The sequence below is a fragment of the Leuresthes tenuis genome, unplaced genomic scaffold, assembly GCF_036924035.1.
Source record: "Leuresthes tenuis unplaced genomic scaffold, fLeuTen1.0.hap1 SCAF_4, whole genome shotgun sequence".
NCBI lineage: Eukaryota > Metazoa > Chordata > Actinopteri > Atheriniformes > Atherinopsidae > Leuresthes > Leuresthes tenuis.
In genome coordinates, this window is record NW_027325358.1 from 12940805 (window position 1) to 12961634 (window position 20830).

A 20830-nucleotide genomic window follows, 5' to 3' on the forward strand; every position below is an offset into this window, starting at 1 on the left:
TGAATAAATAACTTAAAAATTATAAAGGTTGAGTGGCTTTACAGCAAAGGTTAAACTTGTGGCTGTTTGGAAATGTAGTCGTTCAGTGAAACTTTACTTTGCAGAATTTGTCATAAAGTCAGTTTTGAAAGTCTGGAATCTCCTCTTCAGAACCTTTTGTAGTTTTGTGCTATGCAAGATTTGAAATTTGAAAACATTTTCAGTGGGTGGTTAACTGTGTTTAGCATCCAGCATCCTGTTACTGAGTACTACTACGAGGCTACTCATACATTTATTTGAATTCACTTTTATATAGCCCCAGCTAATGGAATATTTTTGTGTTTCATCTTAATATGCATCATTATCTTTATAAAATCAGAAACATTTTCCTACTTAAAAAATAGTTAAACAAACAGCTCCTCTGGTGTTTAAGCTCAGAGGTTTAAACCTGTCTGGAAAAAGTGATGCTAAAAGTCCATCTTGTGGTTAAAAATGAACATCACAAGTGCTATTGGTGCGTGATTATGTATAAGGAAGTCTTTCTGTATTGCTGTGACTGGCTCGTGTAGTCCACATTTATCATTGTACAGATTAAAATAAACATGAACAAAATTTAAGGTCTGCAAAGATAAGTGCATGTTGACTGGCACTATCCATATTGTAGGGAAAGATAAACTAGTCATTTTTACATCCTTTAGAGCAATAAATGCAAATGAGTATATAGGTGTTGTATATTACTGTGGCTTTTAAATCTTAGTTAAATTTCAACTTGAGCTAGATTTCAAACACAGGAGTGCAAGCAAACAAAGGTGGAAGTTTTCAATCAAACTGTTCATTACTGCACAACCTTCCTCTTTGACACCATTTAACAGTTCTAATCCATTTCAACAGAAACAACAAAAACAAAAAAGGAAAGAGTGAACAAATGAAGGAGGGAAGACTAAGAAAGAAAAAGAAGTACCAAAGGGAGGGGAGGGAGGGAGGGAGGTGTGCAACAGTTTCCTGTAGCTGCACACTCATCGGAGTCTCTCGACCTTCCTCTCTGAGTCTGTTTCTGTCAGAGAGAAGAGCAAAGACGAGGCTGAGCGGAACAGGATGCAGGCTATCAAATGTGTGGTCGTAGGAGATGGGTAGGCTATTATTTTTTCTTTACCTGTCATAACTTAAGCCATCTTGAGGTACTGAATCAGGCACAGTTGATGCATGATTAGGATGTTTGGCTCTGAGTCTTTCATTTAGAACAGTTGGACGGTAAAGTCAGACTGAATAAGAGTTTGATCGACTTCCGCTACCATGTGGGTGTGTGGCAAGGTGTTCTTTCAGAAAAGTGTCAGAAAACAGTGTTACATGTGAATCTTTAGGCGTGCGTTTGACTGTGCTGATTTGCAGCGAGGGTGCTGAATGAGCTGTGCAGGTCACAACATGTCAGGAAATGCTGTAAGGAAGATAACTGAGAGTGCAGCCCCCATTTTTGAGTATGATCCAAGAAATGCCAAAAACAGCTGTTTGTGAAGCACAGAAAAAGAGAAATACATCATAAAAAGAGAAAAACAAAAGCTCTATTTTGTCAAATGTTGGTGCTCCACAGTGGGGCTTTAAACTGATAAATGTTTTGACTTTATTTGGTCTAAATGTCGACACTGTTAGAGGTTTAGATCATATTTCATCTACAAGATTAAAAAAAACTCTTATATGTATCTTACTCTTGAAGGAGGAGATAAATGACTGATTGATTGATTGAAGTTATAAACTGGAAGAGCGTTAGTTGACAGTGATCAGTAAACAGTAATACCATGAAAGGTAACACACGGGTGGTGCAGCTGCATTCTCTTGTGTTGAGCTTCCTGTTAAGGCCTCCGTTGCATGTCGATGATTTAGAAATGTAAAATGAAGAAGTAGGGTAAATGAGGTCTGCTAACACACACACCTGTGAAAAATTGTGAAACTAAGTGTAGACACTTCACATGGCATCATGCAGCAACATACATAAAACAGTTGCTCATATAAGAGAGTTTGTGACATCAACAGTTCCATGGAGGCTGAACTATGTTTTGGAGTCGTTTTAAAAGAAACTGAGCAGCTACACTGTGTTGGATAATCACGTGTTCATTGGTCTACAGTGTGACTCAGAGAGATGCGCCGAAAAAAAAAGAACTATAAAGCTACTCTTTGCAGACAAAGAGGAGGAAGTTGGTCTTAGGTTGTAGGGAAGTTTGCTGTGTGAGTCTCTATGTAGCATTTATACTACACAAGATCTCTCTTAATTTACAGTTTAACAGCACTAGGCAGTCAAATGAAACATTAAACTCAGAACGTTAATTTAAAACAGAAATTTACCAGGTACCATATATTCATCTTGCTTTTGAGGAAGTGTCAAAAGAACACACATCATGTAGTGAAAATCTCCAAATCTCACAAAATTTGTTACAAAAGACTGAACTTTAGAATGACCTGCACTTGTATTGTCATTCATTTTCAAGGGAAAAGGAAATCTTAAAAACTCAATGGTGGTGCTGTGTCTAATAACTATATTTGTGCAATAATTTTACTTCTGTAGTATGTATAATAAATTCGAAAGTCCAATAGTGTATTGATCATTTGTTAAAAACATATAGCTATAATTACTCTTGGCTACGTTTCTATTTACGTTCAATAATGTAGTGCAACATAAGTCAACATGATTACCTGGGACTAGCATGCTAGCAAACTAGTGTTTTAGCACTTAGCTTCTTGTTAACTAAACAGGTAGATGTGATTTACTGTAACATACGCAAACATAAAACATGATCAGGAACAAACTACTAGTCCAATTTCTTATCTGAGACATAAATGTCTCAGCTGCACAATTATATGTCTCTCATATCCTCAGTCATGGCCACTGTTGATGGCAACTTTTTACATCATTGTAGTTTTCGCCATTTTGAAATTTGTGGTTTGTGCTTTCTGGACTAAACCAAATGAAAGTTTTAAGGGTTTCTCAGATAAGGGGGAAGTAATGACCACAGTATGAGAAAGGGTAGAAAAATAAAAAAAGTAGACGAAGAAGAAAAAAGAAATTTGAAAGGCATTAAATGAGAATGAGAGAATAAACCTTAGGAATAAAAAGATAGAAACAAAGACAAAGAAAGAATGAAATTCCTTGAAGAGTTTATCAAACTAGAAGCAGATAATGTAGTATGTGACTGCATGAGACAGAAAAGTTGATGGAAAAACAGAGTAAGAAAAGAGAGAAGAGAGAGATCTTTATTTCTTGATGGCTCAATCTGACTGGTTCCTGTTTTCGGCTTTAACTTATGCTTCTGAAACAGATCAGTTCCTTTCTGACTCACACAACCACAAAACTTACACACACGCATGCAACCCAATACTTATGAGAGAATTCACTGGCATAAGACAGCAGTTATGCCAAGTTTTATGTTTTAACTCAATCACACTGTCACGGTAAAATCAAATCTTCATTTTCTAGCTGCACTTTACAGAAGTGATGACCTGCCAAATTAGAAAAAGTTTTATTTCTAAAACTGAAACTGGTCCTCGCAAAGATAGAAATGGGCATACTCACATTTTTTTCTCACAAGTTTTTATCTGGGTCACTAATGCCACTATTGAGTCATCTTGTTCCTGCATTGGCCTTAAGAATGCTAATTCATGTGATGATAACCATTATTTTATGGCGCCATGTGCTTCTTTTTTATTTTAAATTTTATGATTAATTTTCCAGTACAATCACAAATTTTCTGGTCAATCTTAAAATGGCCCCTTTTGTCAAAAGTTTACACTTTACAGCGTCAGTCCAGCTAAAATGAGAAAAATATTTTCAGTTATCTGGTCTCCAACTATGTGTTGAGAAAACATTATGCCTTTTCACATGTTTTAAATTGTACATTCATTCATCCATATTCCTTTAAACATTAAAATGTTTACAAAAGTAATTTACAGTATACATAATTGTTCAATTTACTGTGTTACACCCACAAAATAAGTATCCGTAGACATCCAACTGCCTGTAGCAGATATTTTGAATCTTGGCAAATCACTTGACTGCATGGTTAAAAACCAGAGAGGTTTAGTGGGATTTATTTCTTTATAACTGTATCAGTATCCCAGCCTATTTCTGTGAGAGACGCAAAAGCACCAGCTGTCTGGTGCAAAACAAAAATAACTCAAAACTGACATTCATGCTATTAACATACGAGTGTTAACTCTCATGGCATATCGTGTAAATTAACCACAAACTTGAACCAGTATAAGGTCATGTCATTTTAACACAGGAAATGTGTGTTCACAACATTTTCCGTGCAGAATGGATCCACCCTCTTTGCACTGAATTTTGAAGTGTCATGCAACATTTTCAGACCATACTTTTTTTTTTCTTCTGTGTACAGGCTACATATTGTCTGCACTACAACACCATGCAGCCAAAATGAGACCTGGGTTTACTGTCAACCTCTCAAAAAGATCACTAAAGCACCAAAGTGTCCATCTTCTAAAGCCTTTTATTTAATTTGAGGAGAGGCTCAGCATAACAGAGTGACATAAAAAGGCTGACTGGCCTTTCAATGCCCATGGTAAAGCATTAATTACAGCTGTGATTTTAATGGACAGTAAGTTTTGTTATTCACATTTGAGCAGGCCGACATGGTTTTACATCTCCACAGAAACAATTATTATAGAAACAAAAATTATCTCTAAGTTCGCTATTGGTTTTAAACATTCCATGAATCTCTACTGTGCCTCACAGATTTAGCTTGTTTTTCGTAGGGACAGCAATTGAGAACTATTAGAGACAGCAAATAGACAAGAACAAGGACTGCAATCTCCCTTCCATCATCCACATGCTATCATAGAAAGATTTAAATATCCTTATGATATTCATACAAGCTCAATCCACTTTGATGCTCAATTTAGGTTTTATTTGTCCTTACAACCAAACATTTATGACATTTAAGCAAATATGCTTCAGAAGAACTACGTAATTTGATCCGATGTAATTGACAGATTCAGATTGGAGGATGGGAACATGTCACATGTATAGAGAATAAATAACACAACGCATTTAAGTATTTTCTCTTATATGCCCCCGGATGCTGTATATTCTTGGATGGCACGACGGCTTAGTAAAAAGCCTGTTACAAAAAGAGGCTCACAGATCCTTAAAGGCTGGCAGCGGGAAAATGGTGATTATGAGTGATAACATGAGGGGTTTCTTGCACCCTGAGCATGATATTTCTTGGCTGTTTACAGCCATTATGTGAGCAAAAAGTTGAGTTTATGACAGATGTAGGGGCTGATTACAGTATTGCTACTTTTCACAAGAGGAGCCTGGGCCTAAATAGCATCCTTGCAGGAAAAAACCTCAGATTATTTGGAGCTTTATGAACTGAAGTTGCAGATAAATAACTTGTTTGACGAAAGCTACAAAGATGAAAAACACCTCACAGCTTGTAGCCATTCAGATTCATCCATAAGTAGCCTGCTCATTATATCAGGGCTTCTGAGGCCCGGGCACCAGTTCTGACAATGTGTTGTTGTTGAAACGCTGACAGAAAATTTCTGGAGAAAAGAAGGACTGGGCTAGTTGATACTTGTCAGTGCATGCAGCCATGCAGTTCCATTGCTTTGGATGTTGAGACAAGCTGTTCGCTTTACTTCTGTAATGAGTCCAATATTTCTGTCTTTATTCATAGCCTAAAGCTATACCAATACTGTTCACAATAAAATGTTCCATTCTACAGACTAAAGGTGAGGGAACTTTGAGTGTGTGTGTCTTTCCATAGACATACAAACATAATTCACAGATTGGACAGTGTTCATACAAGTGATTTATTTTGTTTGTGTATTGTTGAATGTACTTGGTATTTTTCCACAAAGAAACTGGCTAAGATGCCTAAATTTGAAACACATTGTGGGTGACTGTTTAACAGCTCCAAGAGTGCATCTCAGAAAAGAATCAAGCTGCATGACTGATATCTGTCAGTCTAAATGTTGCATCATTTCCTGTTAGGACAAGATAGGACGGTATGCTGATTTTCACTAAAGCTGTCAGTTAGTGTTCACACTGCTGCTATACTGTACACTGTATAAATTATACTGTGTTTTGGCATTTAGGTAAACTGTTATATGAAATGGGATGGCTACGACATTGTCATTGTCTTTTTCCCTGATGTGTCTCAATGTGTGCTTTCACTGTGTTTCAGAGCTGTGGGTAAAACATGTCTTCTCATCAGCTACACAACCAATGCTTTCCCCGGGGAGTACATTCCTACTGTGTGAGTACAACACACGCACACACACACACACACACACACACACTCTCTTTACCTCTCGCTACATAAAATAACTAATAAAAACATACAATTGAAATCACTCTTGTCTATCACGACTCACCCTTTGTAATAGACACAAATGGAGAAATACAAATGATTCGATTTTCAGAATATCTGTCACAATAGCACACACACTGCAGTAGCTGTCAGATAGAAAGAACGGGGACAGGTTCAGACTGGTGGCAACATACTAGTGACGAAAACACATTTCTTATTAAAAGCAGGCCTCTTCAAAGTTCACCTGCTGGAGGAGGAGATGAAAGACAATCACACGTTTCTTTCTATGCTCAATGTTACTGAGTTGTTTCATAGATATGGAATGTAAGTGAGTACATTTTCTATATTTAGCTACTACTATTGCAAATTCTTTTACAGATTTTACAACTCTTAATAGAAAAAAAATACTGCGTTCACTTATAAGTTAAAACACCTATCAGTATATACAGTAGAGGCAAAGCTGACATTATCATACAACTGGCAGAAAATGAATCAGGAACTATGTTGATAATTAGATGATCTATAAAGTATAAGTATTTCATGGCTTCCTCAATGTCAAAATCTCTGCCTTTGCTCACAGTCATGTAAATAATCTTCATTGGTAACAGTGTTGAGGTTTCTTTCTTCAGTGGTACAAATAAAATTACCGGTAATCAAGAAAATAATCATCAAATTGATCCATTACAGGAATCATACTTATATGCTGCTCTGCGTTCAAAAAATGGAAAATGTCTCCATCTCAAGCAGCTGCAACAGTAAAATGTTGCTTACACACGACACATGTTGTGCATTAGATTTTGTGACCATTTTTATAAAAAAAATTTAAACTGTCATTTGTGAATAACCTAAATTAAATTGTTTTTCATCTCCTCTCCCTTTTTGGCAGCAGCAACTGTACATATTGTAGGTCAAAACAAAGAATGTGACTTTCATGCTAAAAAGATTAAACTGTAGTGTTTTAGCGTGACCACAAAGAGGCAGTGCTGTTTTACAACTATGATTTAAGATATACATGATGTGGCCTGTGTTGTAGGTATAAGAAAAACAACAGTGCCTGAGAGGCTGACCAGGTCTCTTTGAAGGTCAATTTTAATGTGTTGCTTATTAAAATTTCTTTTTTTAGATTCTGCTTTTTTTTTCTTTGAAATGTGTTATGATGAAAACAAAGGTTATCCCAAACTCATTTGTGTATGCCTGACTGCAGTTTTATGTCTATGTTTTCTTTATAAAGCCTCTTCTTTCAGATTTTAGATGACTAATGGGGCCTTGGTGGTGTCCCATGATCACGTCTGCAGCACTTATAAATCAAATGAGCTCATGGTTTAATTGGTCAGTTAGATTAAAGAGTAGCTTACTGGTTCCATTGACTCATCGCTGATCTCCTCTGTTCCCAACAGATTTGACAACTACTCGGCTAATGTAATGGTGGACAGCAAGCCAGTAAATCTGGGCCTCTGGGATACAGCAGGACAAGAAGATTATGACAGGCTCCGCCCACTGTCCTACCCACAGACGGTATATAATGATTCCAATGTGGACACATGCACATGCATACATTTCATTTGAAAATCAAATTAATTTGGCCCCCAGCTGTGAAACTGATGGAGTTTAAATTACAACTGCCAACAAAACTACAGACTGACTGAGCCACATTTTCATTAATTTTAAAGACAGAGACAGAAGATGTTCCAAAGGAAGATGTAGACAGGGAAAGACTTGATAGAAATCCCTCAAAAGCTCTTAACCTTCAAACTTTTCAGTGATTAAAGAGTAACTGGGAAAATAAATAAATTAACAAAAACTATAGTGTGTATAATGGAATGCTGAGATGGCTACTTAGTTCCTCTTTGAGGTTAGAAAGAAAAGGCCAAAGACGTTTCTGATTCAATATCCGATAAATCATATGAACGAACTGATGATCTGCAGAACTTAAATGACCTCAAAATGCTAAACATCCATATATTTTTGTCTTTTTTTCCAACTTATCCTAAAGCATATAGGACATATCTAGATGAAACATTACAGTAACTAGTACTGAAATGCAGCTATTGAAAAAAATAAATATTAGCCTAAACTCCAGCTGCTTTTTTTTTCTATTTAACCTTTTTCACTTCGGATATGAGGAAGTATTTCTCATGAAAATGTTTTAGATATCTTAAAAACCATTTGTAAAGGGGAAAATTTAAATCACTTGATAACATGACAAAAAGAGGAACTGTCTGCATTGTTATCTTCTGTCCTTGATTTGAGTATTTATTGTTTCACTAAACAAACTAACACCATAAAAAAGGATGATGCTATTTACCATAAAATAATTTAGGAAGCGACAGACACAAAGATTTAGAGTTATAAAAGCACTTACTGTGAATTGCGTCAACTTGCCATATACATTGTCACATTTTCTCTTGTCTTACTGTTTATCCTCAGGATGTTTTCCTGATCTGTTTCTCCCTGGTGAGCCCAGCATCCTACGAGAACGTCAGAGCTAAGGTGAGTACCATCATTTGCAGTCTTTCATATAAGCACTCATTTGTCAAAAGAAAGCACATTAACATGACACTTGGAAACACTAATTATTGTGTTAACTGGATCAAAGTTCTCAAAGATGAATTATCATACCTGATAATAGAGATTAAATGCGTACATACGCTCTACTTGACTCAAACTGGCATCTTTCAGCAGTAAGAGGACAAAAGTTAGATGTGGTTACAAAAGGTGACCCTCAGGAAGACCTGTATTTAAACCTCTTACTCTTCTTCAGCTCTTTAAATTGCCTCTAAAGACAGCAATGAAATGTGTTAGAGGAAACTACATCAGATCCTGATTAATTTTTTCTGGTGCAATATTTTTTTTCATTTTGGTCTTCTTTGAATGTGTCAAGGGTCAACTACTATTGAAAACTATTGATAAAGACAAGGTTCCTGTGAATGACTGTAAAATATAGATTAACCAGCCTGTAGTCAAGTGATAATATCCACTGTATGTTGCAGATACTCTGGAAGAAAAGGTGCAGGGGTTAAAGTATAGCAGTTTAGTAGAAATGCACACATCTGCTGCCAGTCAGATGTGCGCATATTACTCCACAAAGCAGGTTGGATACAACAATTACTGGCCTGTGGTTGCCAGAGGAATCTCTCAGGAAACAAGATTAATAAAAGATAAGAGACAAAAGAAGATGGAATTTAACATTGAGAAGGAGCTTTAAGGGGGGAAAGAGAGAAGCAATCACAGTATTGAAGGGAAAGTTGAGAAGAAAAGCTAACCCACAGAGAGAGATGAGATGCAACTAAGACAGGTCTGAATATAAATTAGTTATGATATCATTTTCAAGACATGTAATTTATTTTTTATATCTACTACATAATAGATAAAGAAACCTGACATTCATGTTTTATAATTCTGTTTCTTCTCTTTTCTCCCTTTGCATCCTGTCAATCTATAGTGGTACCCGGAGGTTCGTCACCACTGTCCTTCCACACCAATCATTCTGGTGGGCACCAAGTTGGATCTGAGGGACGAGAAAGAAACCATCGAGAAGCTGAAAGACAAAAAGCTGGCACCAATCACCTACCCACAGGGCCTAGCTCTGGCTAAAGAAATAGGTCAGTACAACCCCTTTCACACATACACAGCTTTCCATTATTCTTGTGTCGGTGTCGAGTGATTTACAGTTTTGGTGCTTTTCTGTAACATTTTGAGATGGAAATCTGATTAAGTAGTAACATTAACAGTAATATTAATGACTTTGAACACAGCATAAGTTTGCACTGCCACTGTCACATCAACAGACAAGTGAACACAGCAGTGTTGGATTAATCTGATATCTTCAAAAGACTCCAACAGGTTGTAATATTCTATTAATGATTAACTGCTGTTTTTTATTCCAAACCATTCTCTGTTAAGAAATGAAAAGAAACCCTAAATCATTGTAAACTGCTGGGCTCACTGTGAACACTGACTTTATTGGAGCACACCTGAGCTGTATACATTCCTCCCTCTCGGAAATACTCCACATTTAATTGCATTTTAAGTTTTTTTTTGGAAAATCTCTCCTTCAGTCATTGTTATGTATTTTTAGGTTTATTGATATGTATGTGTGTGTGTGTATAGATGCAGTAAAATACCTGGAGTGCTCAGCTTTGACCCAGCGTGGCCTGAAGACTGTGTTTGATGAAGCCATCCGGGCCGTCCTCTGCCCCCAGCCTGCCAAGGTCAAGAAGAAGCCCTGCTCGCTGTTGTAAACGGTAAGATGGAAGTGAACACAAGGAGATAAGAGGAAGAGATTGGCGAGATGTGGGGAACAAATGATGGAGATCAGGAGGGAGAGGAAGGGATTTTCTAATCTTCATTATTTTTTACAGTGTCACGTCATGAATAAGGACAGTAAAAGAGAGAAAGAGAAAGTCAGTCACTACCATAACTAGACATGCTGCATGACAAGATAGAAAAAGAAACAGAGAAATTAGATTTGAAAATGGTGTGTCGGGTGATTTCACTAATGTCACCTTTGATTGGTGAAATAAAATCTTTTATCACATTACGACTTTAGTAGTTATTCTCAAGGGTTCTGGGCAGTTTTTCAATTTCAAGATTAGTAATGCAATAGCCTTCAGAAAAAACTTGATAGACAATGCTCTGATCTGTGCTCAACAAGAGGTACATTAGCAACTGAAAAAGACAGACTCCAATAAAAAATAGATCTAATTCTGGTCGCCAGCCTTTTTAAAATTACCATAATAATTGCATACGTTATTGTGTCCCCCTTGTTCTAATATGACAATGTCCTACGGGAAATTGAAGATGAAACAGGGAAATAGTTTCTTAGAGAACTGCATGATGAATTGTGAGTCAAGCTGATGGAGAGAAGAAAAAATGCATTTGTTCTTAACGCTGAAGCACAAGTTAGTTTTCTCTGGTGTCTTTTTATGCATTGCTGTTTTAACCTGTTTGTGTGGTCTTCATTTCAAAATCTTGCAGGACCAAAGGAGAAGAGCAAAAGACATTCAGACGGTTGACCCTGGGTTAAAAGAAGATTTAAAAGTTCTGTTATGTCTCTAATAGAAAACTGCAACTAGATGTCCACTGGTTGGAAAAAAAAAACATTCCTTGGCAGTTATGATAAAACATTAGTAATAGTACTCTCTGTGCATTATAGATACAGCACCAGACTGAATTTATCTGTAAAATGTGTCAAATTATCATCATAACTGCCCCAATTTGAAGTGCATGAGCCAGTGAGACATGCTAGCTTTATCATGCGAGCCTTTTTAAAGATGAACAACATACATAAAGAGGCTTTTGAGATATATAACATTTGTAACTGCATTCACAGTGTTTCAGTAAGATAGGATGTGGTGACTAGTTGAGGGTGATGAACACAGAAATAGCATAAAGATCATGAGCGGTAGTTCAAAGAACTAAAATGTGTTTGAATAAAATGTATTAACAGCTATGTTTATTTGTTATGATATCAAAATAAAGTACTTCACTAATGAAGTGAAGGATTAAAAAATATATATATATTTTTTGGCATCTAACATGTGAATCATTTCTGTGGTTTTTCAGTTTCCCTGTAAGCAGTAAAAGTTAGGCAGCATTACTTATATGTACGCAGCAGCAGTGAGCAGTGTGTGGACGCTCTGCCCTAAGTCATGCTGATGTATCCGACTTCATGTCAACCACCTGTTATAGTCATCATCTGTCTCACTTTGGTGTCCTGCAGGGCAAATCACTGTGGCTATGATATCAATCTGACTAATTTGTGGCAATTGCCAGTGGCTACCTGATTAATGGGGTAAATGGAATTCTAGTCATCTCCTCACCAGGTGGGACATCTGTGTGTCTAAGAATAAAAAATCGTGTATAGCCTAAAGTCAGGATTAACGTGTAAATTTTAAATCGGCTGTCTTCTCTTGTTCTGAAGATGATCAACTGTGGAAAATGTTGTGGGATCCTATCTGTCCATTTTAATGATGTAACCGAAAACAATTATTAAAATACATTGTCGTGCGTGTCATTAAAATGAAAAACAAAAACTTAATCAACACAAACTCTGTCTGTTTCACAAACAGTAGATTCAGAAAGAGGGAGGTCATGTGGGTGTAAACAGTGAGTTTCAATCGAACTTGGATGGATAGTTATTGAAGAAGTCATACATTCCAGACTTGATGGGTACAGACAAGCTCAGCCTCCTTAATAAACATCTCACATCGAACCAGTCTGTTGCTGAGACTGTCCTGCTTCATGTGGGAAGCAGGGAACATTTCTGGAACACAGAGATGGAGTATGGAGATAAAGAGAATATTTCAGAGGAAGCCTCTCGTTCAGGAGCTCGAGTGAAAAGCTTTCAATCGATCTTAAACTTCCAGTTCACTTGTTGAAAAATTCTTGGGCAAAATACTGAGCCTGTGCTCCCAAATGTGTTTTTCACACAGATTATTTTGGATTCAAGCATCTAAAGTATAAAACTCAGGCAGTAGACAGAAACCAGCAGTTAAATGCCGAGTTTTCAGACCTCATCCTAATGAGAATTGTAATTAAAAAAAATCTCACTACGTAAAACTTACTGATAAAGGTGCAACCGATCCAAAAGGCATTGGACTTTCTGGATAGGTCTGTGCCACTGATAATTTCATATTGTTTTATGAAGCGCCACCAGTGCAGGTCAAGAATATGTTCATGTGCGTTAATGTGGTTGCAAAGAAAAGCTTTCTGATCAGCCTCTAGTTCTACTATCTGCTGGATCTAAAAGTAGTCAAAAATAAACCTTTGAACCTTTTTTTTAAATTTTTTTTATTAGAAATGTCTACTTTCAGGAGTTCCTTGGAACACAATGACAAACTTTAAGAGCCAAACAACAAATATCAAGTTGATGATAGCTCAAGATCAGGGAACACATTAGTTGAGTGGATGTCCTGGAATGCTTTTCACACCTGTGGATATTGGTAGTGTGAAAGAAAAGGAATAACTTATGGACAAATGAATTTTCGGCTAAGGTTACATGTTACAACCATGGAGGGGGTGTAACATACCAACAACCAAGGAATGAAAACAACATGATATAAAATGATTGAAAGTAAGTTTATTTGATTGAAGTGGAAATGGATATCAGCTGCTTTTACTTGTGGGGGAGGAAGGGACAGATGGTTGTGCTAAACAAATTAAATAAACATAACAAAACCAAGCCTAACTTTCTACTAAATCTAGAAGGTCAAATCAAACAACCAGAACCTAACTAACTTATCTAAAAAGTGTTTATCAAAACAGATACAGAGGGTGGCACCAACCACTACAACTAGCGTGCTAGACAGAGGATAACCAATGGGCAAGGGTACCAGTGTATAGGGTAACCCAGATTACCTCATCTGCATACCTGCCATAGCAGCACCCAGTTTCACAGTCAATAAGACAGAGCAGAGCAGAGCAGAGAGTGAGCTCTGTGAGCTTCTTTTAAAGGAGGGCTCCAAGGTGCAAGTCATCCAGGTAATCAGAGGAAATGGCAATCAAGAGCTGAGCCACTCCCGAATGAGCTCTCAGACAAGTGACACCTGAGGAGAAGTGCTTGCATGTAACGTTACATATAAGGTAAGCAGACAAGGGAAACTGAGTTATTTCCAAAGAGTGAAACATAAAAGAATCAGTCAGTCTGTGATCACACTGAAAGCTAATTATCATAGAGTAAGTGCAGGGATAGCTTTTTGTTCATCTTCTTTGTCCCTGCAAGAAATCAATTTCTCTTTCTTTCTACTCAACAACCTCTTCTTAGACTAAACCATTTTTTTTCAAATAGTAACCACAAAAAGGACATTTGGTGCTTAGCAGCGAGGCTTTTTCAAACCAGATTACGCTTGACTTGATGACTGCAGGCAACTTGAAGCTGACAGCTCAGATAAGGAGCCATTTACTGTTCACTTGAAAAGGTGTTGAAGTGTTCTATTAAGGCAGGATTTCTGTCATATGTGCCGTCCGTTTGAAAGATAAAGACCAAAAGCAACAGCACCACGAGGTTCAGAGCATGGTTGTCAACAACTAAATTCATGGCAGACTTGATCATAGTGAAAATAATTATCGTAAATTCCGGACTATAAGTCGCTACTTTTTCCCCAGGCTTTGAGCACCGCGGTTTATAATACGGTGCAGCTAATGTTTTTTTTTTTTTTTTTCATGCTGCCAAAAACATTTTGCCTGACATTCGACTAATAAAATTAACAAATAGTTAACAGTAGTCCAAAGAAATTGTATGATAAATCAAACACAAAATTATTAAAAAATTAAATCGCTTGTACTCAACCTCAACATGGAAAACAAACTAAGAAGGAAAGCGACAACGAAGAGGATCCGTGTATATATGACGGCCAACCGACTTTCCTTTTATTATTGGAAAAAACTAAATCAGTAACCAACGCGTTTCCGATGACCAACAATAAAAGCAGAAACGACTCGTTTTTTTTTTTTTTTTTCAAAATTAAAAACTGAAAACAAAAAACGACCTGTTATTTGTTGTTATTCAGCGTAACTCGTTTTTCTCCTCAAAAGAGAACAAAACTTTCCCCATCCATACCTCAATTGAGCAACTTTCCGTTAAAGTGCTGTGTGGGGACAGGATAGCTTCCGGGTCACAACCAAAAAAGTTATTTACCATGAATAAATATTGAAAGTCAAAATTTTCCCGTCTTTTTCCGATTACAAGTTTTCATCTTGAAACCTCCTTTCGGTCTCTTCGATGCCGTGCTCACAGTCAGTGAAGGTCTGAGGCTGTTCAATTTGCAGGAGGAAGATGAAGAAGGCATCAATTACTTTTTACCAGCGTGTTACAGACACTGTTGGGGGATAAAAGCATTTGCATTATGTATTTGTTAATATTACCATACGCATTTAATTAATAATTTTAAAATCCTCACGTGTAACATCTTTCTGTGAAAATATCTCATATTACAATGTGGACACCCGCGGCTGATCCGGTGCGGTCTTTTTAAAATTAGAGGGTGCGGCTTATATTCAGGTGTGCTCTGTAGTCCGGCATTTACAGTGGTCGTAAGTCTTTGTAGCCTTAATGTCAGCATTGTGAGCACACGAGTAACCATTTCTTTCTCAAATGGATCCGGTTTATTTCGACTTGTCACAGCAGGTTAAGCACAGGTATTTGTAATTTGTGTATGTGTTCTCCCGGCTTTCTCCATTCATCCAAAAATGTTAGGTTAATTGGTGACTCTAAATTGTCCTTAGGAGTGAGTGATCATGGTTGTGTGTTTCGTTTGTCTCTGTGTGGCCCTCTGATGGACCCTGCCTCTCGCTCAATGACAGCTGGGTTAGGCTCTTAAGTGGTTTGTGGATATCAAAAGTTTTTTAATCATTTCTAAGCCCGACAGGTCGGCAATTTAGGATGTTGTTCATAATCTTAAAGATGTTTCATTTCAAATCTACACTTAATATAAGAAAAATACTTTTCTAAAATGCTCCCACTTGTCTTCATGCTTAAATGTTAAATGTTTACAACTTCAGCATTAGTAATAATAAATATGACTGTTATGGTAATCTTTCATTTTCTTTGAACTCTAGTAGATAAGCTATCTAGCTATGTTCACCACATGAAATGACCTACAGTCCATTATTTCTGTAAGTGGCAGAATATATGTTTTTAAATCCTTCCAATGTTATTTAGAAGCAAAGATGTTAAACCTGCTTGAGAAGTTCTGCGCTGTAAAATGACTTGTGTGGTTGGGCTATAAGTGCAATTTTACTACCGCTAATTGGTGTATCGTAATAATGTTTGAATGAATGAGAAATAGTTAAGAAGTTGTCATGACCCTGAGTTGTTATGTGTATTTGATTATTTAATTTATGGTGATGATTTCATTTTGTGGTGCTATGTTCTAACCCTGCCTGAAGGTGGTGCTATCAAAGTACTGTGGGTGTCTTTCAGGAAACTGTGTTGCTGCCCTTCTTTTTTGCTCCCCCTCATTCCTGGATTCCAATCAGTCTGTGCAAAGCTCAGCTGGGTCGTGCGGCGCTGCTATTGCTGTCCTGTTACAACAAATAATGAGTTTGATCTATATCGTGAATACATGATGGAAGCAAAATTTAAGAGAGCCCTGCTGGTCGCTGCAGGAAGAGAAACCTCTTTTGTTGATACTCTGTTTTTTACCCCGTTAAGATTAGGAGGCAGACAAGTTACTTTCAAGAACTCTGTGTTGTCTGCATATCTGTTGTGGCCCTTGGGAGTAACAAAAGGGGAGAGACACATTTTAATGTTATGCTCAGGCTTAACCCTTGGCTGAGCGCAACAAGCTTTCTTGTGTGAAGTTGTTTTTGCATCGTTTTGAATTAAAAACCAGATGCAGTTATTTGTAAAATGATTTTCAAACAACTGCACCAATTACTTTAGAGATCTATGAGTTAAGTGTGTGGAAGTTTGGAGGAAAAAAAACAAACTTTAAGACATCAAAAGATGGGTATAAATCTTCCGAAAAATGCAACATTTAGAAACCAGACAAACTCAAATGTTGACTGGTTACAAAACAACAAAGAAAAGCATCTCTTGTCTGGAAATATTCAAATATCGCTTATAAATAGAGCCTGTCAGAAATATGTAATACTGAAGCCAGGCTATTGGGGTCTACATGCACATCTCTTACCTTTTGGAAACCTAACCTGTCCAAAGTGTCTGTGCGAGCTTTACTCATCCTAACCAAAAACTGTACTGCTGGATCATTACTGTTGATATCAGGTTGAACAAACAATCATCCAAACAATAAAAATACACTTCATGTTTGTGGGTGGGTGGAATGTTAATGTTCATCATCCAGTATCCATTATATATTTTCATATGTCCAACCTTCCCCCCCATAGAGATTAAGCTTAACTCAGTCAGTAGAAGTGTTGGAAAACACTAAAAGGACACTGCAGGTTGTGTGACACGTGCTGTGTTGTTAACTCTTCCAAAGAGCTTACTGGAGGAAAAAGTTTGCAACGTGGTGGGTTGGACTGGTGTATGATTTGAGAGATGTCATCTCTGTATTTGTTACATGCCTGTTTTTGGTCAGTGTGGGTTTGGGAAACAATCTGAATAATTCACTCTACTTTTACTTGGTTTTCTTGTATTTTGTGTACAAACTTACTTAATGACCATAATGTATGTTTTGCTGCTGCATTGAGAAAGACACATTCAGACTAAAAATGTCTCTTTTAGTCAGAGGAGCAGTTGTTAATGTTGTTGCCATGGCAATGCATGTTCATGAATTTTGAGGATGTGGTTCTCTGACAGAGCACTTAATAGAGATGTACTTGTTTGGTGTTACAAAATAGATACACGTATCTATTTTTCTCCAGAATGAGATACTCCCCTTTTATCAAATGACACACCAAGGTAAAATGCTGAAAAACTCTCCAGTAACCATCTTACCATAACCTCTAAGGTGAAACGTTTTTTTTGTGAACAAAACCGAAGGCCAACGCTATACAACATCATACACACAGTATGAGATGTGAAGATTATTTTTACTAGATTAGGAGATGTAACTAGATAAAAATTAAAAAAGACAAGATACCATAACAGGTACAACTTTATTTTACATAACTTGAAGGTGATCGCAGATAGCATGCATTCACTGAAGAGGAAAGGAAAATTAATAAAAAAGAGTATTTGTCTGACTTCAAGAAGTGTCCTAATTCCCCTTTTGTTTTTCAGCTCTAACCAAGTTTTTCTTGAGATGCCCCCTTGTCAAATATTTTGATTGTGATTATTCCCTTTTATACAAACTTCTTAGACTTGCTATACAGATTATCATTTAGAAATAGGGTAAATCTTGAATTTGGGTAATATTTCAATCAAATGACAACTGTTATTCTCTTGAAAAAAAAAAAGATAAACAACATTCAATTAAAATTATGCATCATGTTGTACTGTACCCCTTTATCCAGTGTACTTTTACAGATAGCTGGCTGATTAAAAATTCCTGCCAAACCAACTCTGTGAACTTTAAATGGTATTTTCAATCCATTTGTTATATTCTGGAGGGCAGAGGTCAATGAACCCAGCTGGTTTGTCACACGCTATAAACTTATTCCCTGTGAAAACCATTACGCCATAAATCCTGCCATCAAAGATCACTCCTCCACCCGAATTCGCCCTGTGAAAGACAAACGTGGTTGTTGAAAACTGATATTCTAAAATGCGACTGATTCTTTAATAAGTCAAAGGGAGAAACCATGCCAACTCACATGGCACACATCTGCGTCCGAAGAATAGCCACAAAACAATTTTTGATATCCATAATATTCATGCGTGTGAATATTTTTGACAAGTGCACAGTCAACAACACTGAGGTTTGCACAATGGAGAGTTGATGATGATGTACCGCGCACTAGAAAGAAGAAGAGAAAGTGTTCTAACACACACAAAAAGAAGACCAAAACCAAACCCCTCAAATTTAATCACAAACATAGTCAGACCTGAATGAAAATAACTATTGAAAGTAACTATTAAATGATAGTAAATCAGGACATTGATGTATTATTGTTTCCATATCATTAAATTACAAAAATAATGATAAAAGATCTATGACCTCAGTGAGATAAAGAATTTTGGCAATGCCATCAAACCTAACTTGTAAATTCACTTATCCTCGTTAGTTAGTTATCCTTGTAAGTGAATAATTGTGTTAACTGAATAAAAACAAACAAAAACGTACTTCTGAAATTATAGGGCTCCGTTGTGGTCGCGCCATGACCAGCAACCTGCACTTTGTCACCCCTGAAAAAAATTCAAACTCAAGGATAACAGATGGCCTCAAATGAAATGGTACTCTCAATGTTAAATCAAGTTCCACTTTATGCTGAAGAAGGTTGTTTTCTGTGTTGTGTGTAGGCGCTCGATTGGATGTAGTTTTGAAGGTTAGTGAGGTTTTAGCTACTTCATTGTGTGCCAAGAGAAAAAAAAGCCCGTAATGTAGTTCCCTTTCTTCATTTTAGGAAAGAGAACTAACAAAAGAGTGATCCTGCCTTTATCCTCAATGTTCAGTTTAGAGGTGAAATGGTGAGAAAAAAAGATCAACAATTGTGGAAATACATCAAACACGAGTGAATTATTACTCACAGTTTAGGCTTATTTGTACATTTTAGGAAGACCAACAGGTTGCACCTTAGGTGGAAGTTTTACTGAGGAAGGTAGCTTCAGGAGCATCAAGTCATGGGACCTCTTTCTGAAAATGGGTCCCTCTTTGTAAATTTGAGGCGATGCTGATATCCTCACCATCTTCTCCGAATTAGAATGCACTCCTACAAAGGCAAACATATCCCTGTAAGTAGACAGAAAGGTTTGTTTGAACATCGTTTCAGTTACTTTTCTTATTATGTAGCAAAATTAAAGTAAAAAGTTTTAGTTAAAACTAAAAAAAAGAAGAAAGCTTTTGGTATTATTAGTATGGAAATAACAAAATAGATTGTAAAAGAATAAATTGCTTATCAGTTTCACATGATGAAGACGCTCATTCCGTCCACACTCTGTACCCCCTATGATTCTCTTGTGCAGATCCACCACTGTGCTCACAGTGACACCTAAGAAATTATCAATACATTAATTCTCATCTGGCTAATAGGAATCTACACAGTCATTAATTTAGCAAACAACTAAATTTGATTGATAGGTCAGATGGTGTACAAGAATATCTAAGCATTCTTTCTGACTCGACAACATGCGGGCAAAGAATGATAATAAAGATACAAAACAACAAAAAAGAAACTGAGACATTAACAGAACATATCATAACCAAGTTAGAAAAGAATTAGATTAAAAAAAAAAAAATGAGCATAGTCCATCACTCACCAACCCACAGCAAACTAAGGAGGAGCCTTAAAGGAGCCATTGCTGTCATTGAGCCTCAGGCAGCGACTGTCCTGGGACGCCTTTTAAATTCTGACTCCACTCCTTTTTATTGGCCTTGGAACACCAATCATATGATGAAAACTTATCAACAAAACCATACTGGTTGTGAAACTGCTTGTAACTCGTATGTATGCATTGTTTTGTTTCTAATCAACAATGCCGGCCTTCTTCCATATTGTGACAGTATAGAATAAAGAAATATAATATGTTAAAAAAAATGTGTAAAAAATGTTTTCTTTTTTTAAACTGTTGAAGTGACTCCTTTCAACAGTTAATGCAGAGTTATTTTCTTGTCTGAAACTAATATATTTGACACATTAATAACTCATTTGTTGATGGGAGGATTAGTGTTTCCTTTATTTCACTTTACACTCATTCTGATAAAGGATTAAATACGCTCAAAGACTTCTCAGGTGAAACAACATTCTGTAGACTGCTGCAACCACATGCATGTACATTCACAGACATGCACACAAATACATGTGCATGTCTACTTCATGTCCGTGTAAACACAAAATGAATAATGTATGTGACTAAAACTGACCTGAAGTTTTTTTTTTCCTTCTTTTTCTTACTCATGACATTTCCTAGTTTGAACAGAGATACTGACATTAGTATTCATGTCATAAGACGTTAAGTTTATTGA

General features: G+C 36.7%; 1 protein-coding gene across 2 annotated transcripts; it reads left to right on the plus strand.

Annotated features, from left to right (window-relative positions):
* Positions 1-987: 987 nt before the first annotated feature.
* Positions 988-12305, plus strand: rac2 (Rac family small GTPase 2). Of its 2 annotated transcripts, none has more exons than XR_011915370.1 (7): positions 988-1109; positions 6177-6248; positions 7700-7817; positions 8730-8792; positions 9745-9908; positions 10413-10546; positions 11280-12305. XR_011915370.1 is itself a non-coding variant. In XM_072384631.1 (7 exons), the coding sequence occupies exons 1-6, from the start codon at positions 1075-1077 to the stop codon at positions 10541-10543; spliced, it is 579 nt and encodes a 192-aa protein (XP_072240732.1). In that variant the 5' UTR covers positions 989-1074; the 3' UTR covers positions 10544-10546; positions 11280-12305. The 2 variants fall into 2 exon arrangements, 1 of the variants encoding a protein (XP_072240732.1); XM_072384631.1 differs by having other exon boundaries at positions 989-1109; positions 9745-9904.
* Positions 12306-20830: the final 8525 nt, after the last annotated feature.